This window comes from Penicillium verrucosum (assembly GCF_028828655.1).
Source record: "Penicillium verrucosum strain IBT 35672 chromosome Unknown utg000001l_segment0_segment0, whole genome shotgun sequence".
Taxonomy (NCBI): domain Eukaryota; kingdom Fungi; phylum Ascomycota; class Eurotiomycetes; order Eurotiales; family Aspergillaceae; genus Penicillium; species Penicillium verrucosum.
The window spans coordinates 12,074,794-12,086,480 of NW_026643210.1; the positions used below are offsets into that span (position 1 = coordinate 12,074,794).

Here is an 11,687-nt window from a genome sequence, read left to right on the forward strand (position 1 = left end):
TACTTATATTGATGACTGTCAGGGCTAATATTTGTGGACATGTCCACTTCCGATGCCATTCCGAAGTACAACATACGAGTTCAAGTACTAGGCTATGTACTTTTTCAGATCTAACAGGACCTCACCTGTATCAAGATCTATATTTAGCCTTGGTCTAAGCCTAATAACCTGTATATTGGTCCATATAAAAAGGTAGAATGAAAAACCTTGTTCTATAGTTATGGTCATTGATAAGATCGGATGTGTCCCTTCCGATATTCCCCCTCATGATGAAATAGACATATCCTACAAGAACTGGAGATCTTCTTCTTCTTATTTTTTCAACTTGCAATTATTCCTCCTTAACTCACAATACCAGAAATGTCTTACCAAATCGCCTACGACACTGCCCGCGCACCAGCCCGCGGCGCCGCGCTCGTCGCATTTATGGAAGACTTCTACCGCACTAGTGACAACGAGTCCCTGCATGATAAATACGTGCAGAGCTTCACTGAAGATGCAACGCTCATCATGGGACCCAAGGAGGCCAAGGGTGCAAGCGGTATGATGCTATCCGATTCCCGCCCTTAACATCGGTGATAGCTATATAGGCGAATCCGGACCCGATTTCTATTTCTAGTATTTCGACGCAGAATATACATCTGCATTGGGTTGTACTCCAGCTAACAAAGTCAACACCAGAAATTCTCCACCTTCGCCACGGTCTTTGGACACATGTTGCTTCGCGCCGACACACGCCGACGCAGATCTACTTCGGCGGCGATGATGAGATCATGTTGTACGGTGGCGTGAACTATAGACTCAAGGTTAACCCCGATAATGATGTTTATGTGCCTTGGGCTGGACGGGTTGTGTTTGCGCCCCAGAAGGGAAACGAGGATATCAAAATCCAGTTCTATCAGGTTTATTTGGTGAGTATATCGTGGTGCTGTAAGGTGGTGTTCGTGCTGATTGATTGTCGTCTAGGATACTGCGGCTCAGTCTGGAAAGAAATGAAGTAGATTGGAGTGTGAGCCAACATAAGACTTGTCTTGTACATACATAAGAACAGAGTTGCATGAATTCAATAGCAATGATTAGATATAAATTGATTTGGCTTTTGGAACATGTCGAACTATATCAAGTGTAAGGCTGAGGATCTGCTGGTAGCTAAATGATATCAGACGTCTACATCTACACCTACAACAGAGAGGGAGAGAGGACGGAACAGTTTTGAAGTGTTTAGACATGCTCTTTATTTCCAGGAGACCACGAGAGAAAAAAAGGGACAAAGACGCCGTAGGGTTGATCGGGGTCAAAGAGGTGAGGGAGATCATAAAAAAACATGTCAAGGGAAAAAAGATCCCCTCCCCTCGACAAGAGAGAGAGGGGAAGGATTGTGTAGAACGTCTCGTCCGCTCTCTTCTCTCGTTCAAGTCTCCGGATAATGATGCCTCATCCTCATGCACTCTGCACCGCCCATATCTCTCTCCGCTAGTAGCCCCGTCTGGTCGTCAGAAAAAAAAAAATATGGAGTGGAACAAGAAAAAAGAAACAAACGTAAAGTCGCGCACGGGACCGCAAGCTCCGAATTTTTATTTTTGTGCCGTCATTTCCAATATCTTGCCGCCGTAGCGAAGACAAAACCACAAAAACAAACGACTTATCCCCGAACTGTTAAAAGCCCATTGCGATACGTTTATTCCTCATCCGACTCCTCCTCCTCATCGACGGTGGTCTTGGCGATACGGTCCAAATCACGCTGGCCACTCTGAGTGATGCGGCGACCACCCTTGTCCTCATCGGTCTCGAGGACACCGATCTTCTCAAGAGCCTGGAGGGCCTTGCGGTCGACGGAGCCGGAGGCATCGACGTGGTGGGCGGGGCGGGCACCACGGTTCTTGGTGGAACCGTGAATCTTGCGGAGACGGCCGACACCGACGGTCTTGCGCATGTAGATGTGACGGGCACAGGCGGCGGCGCGGACGTAGAACCTTTAAAAAGCAAGAATGTCAATTGTTTGCTCGAATTTTCGTGGCTTGGTATTTGATGCGGTCGTACCAGTCAGCATCCTGGGGAGGAAGCTCGTTGGAAGCAGAGGTCTTGACAGTGTCAACCCATCCGGGGATGGGGAGCTTTCCCTGACGCTTCAGGAAAGCAGAGTAGGCAGAGATGAACTTCTGCGCCTGTGTGGGGGAGAAAAGTTATATGTTAGTTGTAGCTCATCAAGGTATATGCGTGGATCGGCCAAAAGTCTGTGGATTTGCAGATGCGGCGGGTTCGTTTCTGGAAGCATTTCATCATTCGTCGTACGGAGTGTTTCGCTAGTATGCAGTCGTTGTATCGAGTACTCCAGGGCGAATACCGACAGATAGATGGATCTACCATCCAATATTCGCCCCCTCAAAACATGCATGCACATCCTTCAATATTCGACATATTTCCCATAGGCAATGAAACCATTCGCCTACTGCGTGCGTAATCCGACGCATTTCCATCTTGGCGATATGATCCGATCGATGTTGTGGTATCCGTGCATCCAGAAACGAACCGTCCACATCACGCAAACCAGAGCTGGCCGATCACCTAAAATCGAGCAGGACACTTACTTCCACATCGCGAACGGTAACACCACCCATTTTGGCGACTTGTCGAGGGGTCGAAGGGTAGGGATTAGAGAGAGAGAGGCGTTGGGCGTCGAGGTGGGCAGGTCGAAGTCGAAGAGTCGCTCAAAATTTCAAGACACACACAACTCTGGGCGGGTTGGGTCTGTGTGCCGTTCGCTTGTCCATTTTGGGTTAGCCGTACCCTAAGCTGGGTCATGTGACGTGGCCCGATTTCTGCCTGATAACTATGGCTCCAAATCACATCCCTTGGTGCCTGATGTTACAGGCATGAATTATTTGACATAAAGTAATTGGTGATGGATGAAAGATTATTTGAAGAGTTCCCGGAACGATGTCATTTTCTCATGTTCTAATTATACATCAATTAAAGTCTATCTCATGGCAGTTGTCATTATTCGTAACTTTGAAACAATTAAAGCTGTACCCGTTTCCTAATCCCTTGATCCATATGTAGTCTTCGCCCGTATCAACGCCTGAATCATTCCCAATTACAGCGTGGGCGCTCTCTTCAGCCCAACGCAATATCTTACAAATAGAGTGTCAATGAAATGACCATGTCGGATACCAGGAGGTCGGCACCGGTTGAACTCATCAATGGCGTCTTGCACACCAAAACCAAGGTGCTCGATCAAGTAGCAAGCGATCATAAATCCAGTACGGTTGTAGCCATAGTGGCAGTGGACTCCGACCACTGGACGTGGTAGAAGCTTCTCTTCCTCCGTACGCTGCTCCATCTTCTCATCAATATCCTTTTGAATGCTATTGACCAGTGAGATAAAGTCGCGTGTCTCGTCTGGAGTCGGAGGAATCTTGGATATAGTCGGGTGCTTGTAGTAGCGAACCCCACCCTTCTCTAGTTCGGCAGGGTTGTAGACAGGACTTTCATGACTGATGTCTACAACAGCGTGGATACGTCCACGGTGCTTTGCCGAGAAAGTCGCAGGGTTGTGTTCCTCGTCAACCTCGCGCAACATCTTGAGCGCGGCAAATGTGTTCGCAATTCGTTCCGAGACTGGGGCAACCTTCTTCCATTTGGCGAGGTTCTTAACATCCCACTTTCCAGATGTGTTCATGTGCTGCAATTGCCAGCCCAGACCGAGACGCTGGTCGACATTTGACGAGAGGAAATCCTGGATAATCCCTGCAAGAGTACGGTAGGTTGCCCGGTCGTAGAGCAGTGCATGAGATGCGGGCGCTGGCAAAATTGCCGATTTGACCACTCGCTTCCGCTGGTCAGCCTCCAAATGCTTCTCGGAGACCTGCACACCAAGCACTTTCTCGTTGACGCAATCGCCGACTGGAGTTGACATCTGGTCGTGGACTCGCGAAGCATCTGGGATGATGCTGCTATCGCTGGTGTCAATCGTGGTATGGGCTGAAGCATCACCAAAGAATTTCAAAAGCTTCTGCACCTCCACCGGTTTTGTCACAGCATCCGTCTCTCCTGCGACCAACAGAACTGGCATGCGAATTCCCGCCCAGACCTGTTGACCAGGGAGTCCGCCAATCGGGTGGTCGCCATTATCGTAGGTGGGAAGTGTGCCCCACGCCATGCGTCGCCAAACAGGGGTCCGACTTTGCTTGTTGAACCGCACCTGGAGGTTTCGGGTTTCGACGTCGGCAGCGACGCCGACCATCCGCATAACACTAGCACTTTGTTCACCTCCACGTCTGTCCCAGCGACGCCAAAGATCGAAAATTAGACTAGGAATATAGAGCGCTCGGCGAAACTTGGTAGTGTCTTCCGCAGATGGAGGATCGGCTCGAGGGCACACAGCTACAAGGCCGACTATGTGCTCTTTCACCTTTGCGCCAATGGACGATGTCGACGAAGCCAAGAGCGCAGACAAGGAACACCCGAGACTGTGCCCCACCAGAATGACTTCCTGACCAGACTCGCGGTCCCGGTGCTGATCAATGGCTTCAGCCAAAAGTTCGGACAGAGCCTCCACAGTGTATGCATTCCAATCCGTAGGCTCAAACTTGGACAGTCCGCACCCGGGCAAATCAATACCGAAACACGAAGAGACATTAGACAGGCTGGTTAAGAGGTGGTGAAATTGTGCAAGTGACCCGCCTAGCCCATGAACAACCACGACCAGTGGGACAGGAGTTGGTTTGGTCGGGAGCCGAGCTAGGTGTGGATGTGGGCTGTAGAAGGTGCGAATGGCAGGATAGGTAGCTACCGGGGTAGTGTAGGAGTTGTATGTGGTGAATTTCCTGAGAATGCCCGGGTCGGTTTCGTATGCTGTGTGATTGTTAATGAAAGCCCCAAGCGAAAGATGAGCTATTCACCCACCATCAGAGCTTTGCTGCTGAGTGTCCGACTGCCATTCTTTCGTCTTGTAGCTGGGGTTGGTTCCATGTCGCAACGATGCGTTGCTATCGTAATCTTCATCTTCATAGTCATCCTCTTCCGAGGAACTCAGAGTCTTCGAAGATTTGGTCGAGCTCTTGCGAATGGCGGGACGTTGCGCACGAGAGGCTTTTGACCCTGACCGCTTGCGCCTCACCAGCGGCGACAACAATCCACATCCAGTCATGGCGATCACACAGGTAGTTAAGAACACAACCTGACCCCAATTCACATTATCATTGCGGTAGAGGCCGCGAAAAGAGCTGGCGATGGAGGAGAAAGAAAGGTTTTGGGCGGCTTCGCGCACCGAGTGAAAGAATCGCAGGACAGCCGCGACACTTGAGGGTTTAGATTGAGACGCTAAAGAGTCGTAGAGGGCGGAGAAAGCGTCCGACCCCATGATTAAGTACCGGAGGGGCGTTCTGGGCGCTTTCAGAGCCCCCCGATAGTGACTTGGCCAAAAATCACGAGACGCCGCTCCCTATGCTCTTTGGATGTAGGGGCAAACAACGTTGAGACCAATAAGCGAGGCTAGATCGACAACGTTGAAATGAGTTGTGAGAATAAGAAAAAGTACAAAAATACACAGAGAGTTCAGCTTCGGCCACTCACAGCCTTGGGAGGGGCGGCGTGGGGGTGAGTCATCGTCATCCATTGGTCCACTCTATTTTTGCCACAAGTTTGGGAAGGAACTTGCTTGATTATTGCATTTACTATGGAAGGATAAGTACTTCTTGAAATTGTTGATAACTCTTTGTAATCTATTTAGGCATGTCTTCCAAGGTTGAGCATAATCTAGTCTTCTTTTGTTTTTATGTATGTTGTATAGGTATCCCTTGCTCTCTTATTGCCCCCCTACGATGTACTATTGTATACAGTATGGTTCCCAAGATGTCGGTATTGGACTCCATTTCATAGTACCCCCGGAGCCAGCATGGGTGGCTTCTTACTTACTACTGGCCAATTTCAAGCGGGGCCACGAAGATCATATCGAAATCGAATGTTTATCCCTTTTCTAGAACACGGTAGATCATAAACATCATTTCAACTGCCTCGAAATATGCTACGGAGTATACACATTTACACTCAGGGGGCATATCATAATGCTTCATTAAAAGAGATCCGTCATGGCTCCCTGTGATGCATCACTGACCAAACGTGCGTACTTGGCCAACACACCACGAGTAATTTGCGGTGAAGGGGGGTCCACTGGCGCCGTCTCTCCTGAAGCTCCTCATCCGAGACATCCATTGAAAGCGAGTTGGTCTCAGCGTCGATGGTGACGACATCCCCATCGCGGACCAGCGCAATCGGACCACCCACGGCAGCTTCGGGCACAATGTGGCCAACAATGAAACCGTGGCTTGCACCTGAATACCGTCCATCAGTAATAAGGGCCACGTTGGTCAACTTGGCCCCCATCAGCGCGGCGCTGGCCTTTAACTGTTCCGGCATTCCGGGCCCGCCCTTGGGGCCCTCGTAACGTACGATGATCACGAGGTTTTCGTCGCGCGGGATGCGGCCTTCGTTCAGGGCGTCATTGAGGCGGTGTTCCTTATCGAAGACACGAGCCTTGCCAACAAACCGCAGCCCTTCCTTGCCGGTAATCTTGGCGACGGCACCGCCTGGTGCAAGGTTGCCACGTAAGATCTGCAGGTGGCCGCTCGTCTTGATTGGGTTGTCCAATGGGCGAATCAGATCCTGTCCTTCGGACAGGGATGGGAATGAGGCAACGTTCTCGGCTAGCGTCTTTCCCGTCACTGTGGGAATATCTCCATCGAGCAGACCCGCTGCGATCAACAGCTTCTGGACCGATGGGACACCTCCGATCTCATACAGATCGGCCATATAGTACTTGCCACTGGGTGAGAGGTTGGCAATGAAGGGAATCTTGTTGCTGACACGCTGGATATCATCCAGCGTCAAATCAACACCAGCCGTCCGAGCCATGGCCAGGAAGTGGAGAACACCGTTGGTGCTACCCCCCAGGGCCATAGTCATAACAAGAGCATTTTCAAAGGACCGCTTGGTCAGTAGGTCCCGTGGCCGAATGTTCTTCTCCAGGCAAACCTTGATAGCATCCGCAGCACGAACGCACTCGCGCATCTTGGATGGTGATTCAGCAGGCGTGGACGATGAGCCGGGTAGGGACAGACCCATTGACTCAATGGCAGTGGCCATGGTGTTAGCCGTGAACATACCACCACAGGCGCCAGCGCCAGGGCAAGCATGCCGTTCCAAGTCATCCATGATTTCATCCTGAGACTTGGTTTGGTCGCCGCCGTCGTCGGGCTGGCGCAGAGTACCGTACGCGTAGGCACCCGCAGCCTCAAAGCATGTTGAGACATTGATAGGTTTCCGCAAGTGCTCGGAGTAGCCGATTCCAATAGTTCCACCGTAAATCATAATTGAGGGGCGGTTATGGCGAGCCATGCCCATTACGACACCGGGCATGTTCTTATCACAGCCGGGGATAGCAATACAGGCATCGTGGTATTGGGCACAGGTTACAGTCTCGATACTATCGGCAATGACCTCTCGGGTCTGAAGAGAGAATCTCATTCCTAGCAGGGGTTAGCTATCTCGTTTCCTATCGGTGAGAATTGACGGTGAAACTAACCTTCACTGCCCATGGTGATCGCATCCGAAACACCAATCGTGTTGTACTGCCACCCCAGCATTTCTTGTTCTAGAACTGACTTCTTGACGGTCTTGGCCAAGTCCATCAAGTGCATGTTACATGGGTTCCCTTCCCACCATACTGAGGCAATACCGACATGTGGGCTCTTGGCCATCGCTTCCTTATCTGGGACACCGGCGGCATAGAGCATAGCCTACAGCGGTCAGCAATGAAGCTCACGGTATTCTCATTGATAACCTACCCGTGCACCGGGGAAATCATGGCCTTTGGTGATAGTGTGGGAGTGACGATTGAGTGCGGGGGAGCCATCCGGATGCTTCGCATCTGTGGGCAAAGAAGGGAAATTGATGTATTTGGCCTCACTGAGAGTGCTAGGCACGGTTGGCTTAGAAGGATCCATGATGATATATGAATGAGATGGAACAAAACAAACCAAAAGAAGAATTATCGAGGCAATTGACCAAATTATAGCCCACACAACCTCGGAAGCCCAACTTCGCAGGATGTCCGACCCCAGGACCCCACGTTTATTGTCCAGTCAGAGGCGGCCGATTTATGAGCAGATCGGAGTTGGGCCTAGTCTCCGATCTACGTATAAATTTGTATAAATTTGTATACATATGGTATTGTATGAGTCTATATTTGTATAAATATGTAGTTTTATGTAGTTTATTTACGATGTAACTAGTCCACGGGTGTAAACAAGGAGAGTCATCGCATCATCCACAGCACTGACGTCATACATATACTATAAAAGCAATCTTAGACACCTTGAGCTTCTATTTCATTTCAATTGTACAAGTTTTTCATTGCAATCCTTTCTGAACATGGCCACTGACGTGAGAATCGCCCAGGCAATAGGGACGCTTGGCTGTGCAGCGGCGGCAAGTGAGTAGCATCCCCTACGCAACAGATGACCAAACACTCACAGTATACAAGGCGGCATTGCTACATTGTCAATAATGAGCGTTCCAAGTATCGTCCTTCCAGCTCGTCATCCACCAAGTGCAACACTGCCATTTCAAGATACACCAGGAACCCCAACCGCCCACTTGACACACCAGTGGCTCGATATGTATGATCGTGGCAGCAAGATTTTCCCCGGTATATCCGCAGTATCTTCACTCGCAAACCTGTATGCCCTCTGGGCATTGCGGGACTCCCCTACCCCTGCCCCGGATATCTTTGGGTCCAGCTGGTCCACATGCTATTTGCTTGCTGTGGGAGTTACGATGAGCATTGCACCTTTTACGGTCACAGTCATGAAGAAGACAAATGCCAAACTGAAGGCTCATGCGAAGCGCGATGATGCGGCCGGCGCTGAGGGTACTGAAAGCATGGTGGTTAGTCCGCAGGAGAAGGCCAAGCGGGCTAGGGATGATAGCGAGGTGATTGAACTTTTGAAGCATTGGTCGCAGTTGAATTTGATCAGGGCTGTATTTCCACTTGTTGGGGCTGGCATTGGGTTCTATGCTGCTGTCTCCAGTTGGATAATTCCTTGAACAGGAATACTAAAAGCTGTGGCGGTTTGAACTTTTCTGCTGTTTGTTAAATTAGCCCACGAGTCCTATATGATTCCTGGAGGGAACATTTGAAAGTGCAATGTTCAAGTATGGGTATCGTCAAATTTCTATTGGGCTTGCAAGTTGCATATCTACTGCGGCTACCCAAGTAATTGTATATTTATATAAACATGCCAGAGAAGAGAAGGACAGTATATAACCCCGAGAGCATTCAGAGTGTGATACGTGTGTCTTAGGGTTGCTGTCATGTTGAAGCAGGCTTTATGTCCTCATCCTCGTTCGTATCTCTTGCACCATCGCCCTCTGTGGACTCTTTCTCAATGGTGGACCATTGCTCTGAATGCTGCAGTGCTTCATCAGCGCTGATCTCCTGCAACGGGCTTGATTTGTCCAATGAGTCTGCTTGGTGAAGATCTGTCCCGCGGGCCTCACCATCCGGTTCTCCGTCAATGGCAAAGCCAACAATCTTCCCAGTACCAGGCTGCGACCGTGCCTCTTCTAGCACATCGCCATTCCAAGGCTGACACTTCTTAACAAGTTCACCACACCGGAGGCAAGGCCATCCCTGGCCTTCTTCTGCTTCGACTTTCTGCACAATACAGACGAAGCAATAGATACAACCGCAAGGGACAGTCTCGTATGGGTTTGTGATGTCTGTTTGTGCGGATCCTACAATACCCCCTGACGCGGAGGCCGCCATGGCATCGCTTTCTGTTGTTGCGGTAGGGTTCTGATCGCGGTAGCAAATAGCACATGTTCGCTCTGGGAGGAAGGCCAGCTCTCCTTGTTTTTCGGAAACCTCATCGTCATCCCCACTTGACCGGACAGAATTGACCATCTTATGCCAGGCACGGGCGATCCATCGCCGCCAGCGACCAATTCCAACAAGAGGAAGGAGAAAAAGAAGGAATTCGGTAAACGCATGCCAAACGAGTTGACGGTTTAAATATTCGAAGGATACTTCCCGGCTAGCCTGTGCAGACGGCGGAGTAAGACGGATGCGAAGGATGCGATCGACCAAGGTACGGTATCGGCCATTCACTAGGAACACCAGGAAAGAGACGAAGGCGGCAATCGAGTGCGATGTCGACAGCATGTCCGTTAGCCGCGACAGCATTCGAATGTCCTGCGATGGCTTTGTAGTATCTGTTAGTAAAACATCACCAACAGAGAGCAATATGTCGGCAACTAACCTCATCATAGCCACCTTCTTGTCCCACCAACCAGCTCTCCCACTTGTCCCAAGCATATCGCCCTCCAACTGTCAATAAGCCATAAACACTCTTCTGCCATTTTGTCGGAGAAGAGTAAACGGGACCTTTGCTTCGACTATCGGTGTATTTGAGGCCTTGTAGCGCCGCACCATATGATGCATTGTGATCCCATATTGATAGTTTGAAGAGGATAGCCCGTAACGCGAACAAAATCTCATGTGACCAATCTTCGCGCATTTGAGGCTATTATTATTGTTAGCTACTCGTTATCACGACACTCAAGATATTCATTCGCCAAGCATTCAGACGTACCCCGAAATATTTGAGGGCATCCCCGACCTGGCCTTTCATTAGACCAAGCAGCTCCTCGTCCAACAATTCAGCATCCACCTGGCCCACTCGAAATGCGGGGCGCGTACCATCCCGACCTTTGATGGAATTCCATATCCGCCACCCCGAGCTGGGCAATCGATTCAATGGATATGGCAGACGCTGGACGGTGGCCGGGCTGATCGGAGAGGCCCGCTGCTGTGCTGCATGGCGGGCGCGCGCCTCAACCTCACGCTGGCGGCGACGTTCAAGAACCCGTTCTTGTGCGGCGGCGAAGTTTGTTGAACTCATCGCGAAATCATGACGTGTTTGTAGAGGATGGGAGGAAACGAGTTGGGGATTCGTGAGAACACGGGGAAATGGGTCCCGGAGTTGCTCATCGACCGCGCTCGGTTCCCCAGACGGAAGAGCCGAGGTATATCACGTGACTTTACCTTTTCCGATGCTCTTTTGGAAATTGTGCGTAGTGAAGGATTTCATAAGTCCTTAGTGACACAAGCAGGATTCTAATGTGTATCTGCTTAGGTACAACGTTGTATTGGAAAGCGTTGTGGTGGGCTCAGAAGACCCTTGGATATATATACCCCTAGGCACATCAACCCCAATCACGGAATTTGATCAAGACATCTATGACTAAAAGCCTATCATTGACTCAAATGACCGATGAGATGCTCATTTCCAACCGGTATTGCCCAATAAAGATGACAGCTATGCCAGAGATGTTCTTTGCTTTGAGACTAAGGACTAAGAACTGGGTCTGAAATGGCAGCCCTAATTGAAGACCTGAAGTCTGCCCAGGTGATGGATTTACTGGCATGTTTATAAATCAAACTATCGCACAGTGCCGAGTGGGCCTTCTGGCTAAACTTCCCTTTTGCTTGGTTTATTATTGTCAAATCTGTCAGTCTGTTCAGTATGGCATCTATACCGAATGAGTCTATCGAGACTCGGTTGTCCATTAACGGCGAGGCAGGAATCAACTACGTTTATACCCCTAACTGCTATCTGCATACCAAC

The 11,687-nt window shown here is 50.0% G+C and overlaps 6 protein-coding genes across 6 annotated transcripts; 2 read left to right on the forward strand and 4 right to left on the reverse strand.

Moving 5' to 3' along the window:
- Positions 1-360: 360 nt before the first annotated feature.
- N7516_004440 (uncharacterized protein) lies at positions 361-996 on the forward strand (the record flags this gene model as incomplete). Its single annotated transcript, XM_057217160.1, has 3 exons — positions 361-541; positions 682-911; positions 967-996. 3 exons carry the CDS (start codon positions 361-363, stop codon positions 994-996), a joined length of 441 nt encoding a protein of 146 aa, XP_057079043.1.
- A 682-nt stretch (positions 997-1,678) lies between these two features.
- On the reverse strand, positions 1,679-2,618 carry N7516_004441 (40S ribosomal protein eS19; the record flags this gene model as incomplete). Its single annotated transcript, XM_057217161.1, has 3 exons — positions 1,679-1,973; positions 2,041-2,165; positions 2,589-2,618. 3 exons carry the CDS (start codon positions 2,616-2,618, stop codon positions 1,679-1,681), a joined length of 450 nt encoding a protein of 149 aa, XP_057079044.1.
- A 476-nt stretch (positions 2,619-3,094) lies between these two features.
- On the reverse strand, positions 3,095-5,362 carry N7516_004442 (uncharacterized protein; the record flags this gene model as incomplete). The annotated part of the gene is made up of 2 exons (XM_057217162.1): positions 3,095-4,854; positions 4,906-5,362. 2 exons carry the CDS (start codon positions 5,360-5,362, stop codon positions 3,095-3,097), a joined length of 2,217 nt encoding a protein of 738 aa, XP_057079045.1.
- A 711-nt stretch (positions 5,363-6,073) lies between these two features.
- Positions 6,074-8,003, reverse strand: ilv3B (putative mitochondrial dihydroxy acid dehydratase; the record flags this gene model as incomplete). The annotated part of the gene is made up of 4 exons (XM_057217163.1): positions 6,074-6,097; positions 6,142-7,526; positions 7,583-7,796; positions 7,845-8,003. 4 exons carry the CDS (start codon positions 8,001-8,003, stop codon positions 6,074-6,076), a joined length of 1,782 nt encoding a protein of 593 aa, XP_057079046.1.
- A 427-nt stretch (positions 8,004-8,430) lies between these two features.
- N7516_004444 (anthrone oxygenase family protein) lies at positions 8,431-9,105 on the forward strand (the record flags this gene model as incomplete). The annotated part of the gene is made up of 2 exons (XM_057217164.1): positions 8,431-8,491; positions 8,543-9,105. The coding sequence occupies 2 exons, from the start codon at positions 8,431-8,433 to the stop codon at positions 9,103-9,105; spliced, it is 624 nt and encodes a 207-aa protein (XP_057079047.1).
- A 265-nt stretch (positions 9,106-9,370) lies between these two features.
- On the reverse strand, positions 9,371-10,961 carry N7516_004445 (pex2/pex10/pex12 family protein; the record flags this gene model as incomplete). Its single annotated transcript, XM_057217165.1, has 3 exons — positions 9,371-10,261; positions 10,320-10,583; positions 10,653-10,961. 3 exons carry the CDS (start codon positions 10,959-10,961, stop codon positions 9,371-9,373), a joined length of 1,464 nt encoding a protein of 487 aa, XP_057079048.1.
- Positions 10,962-11,687: the final 726 nt, after the last annotated feature.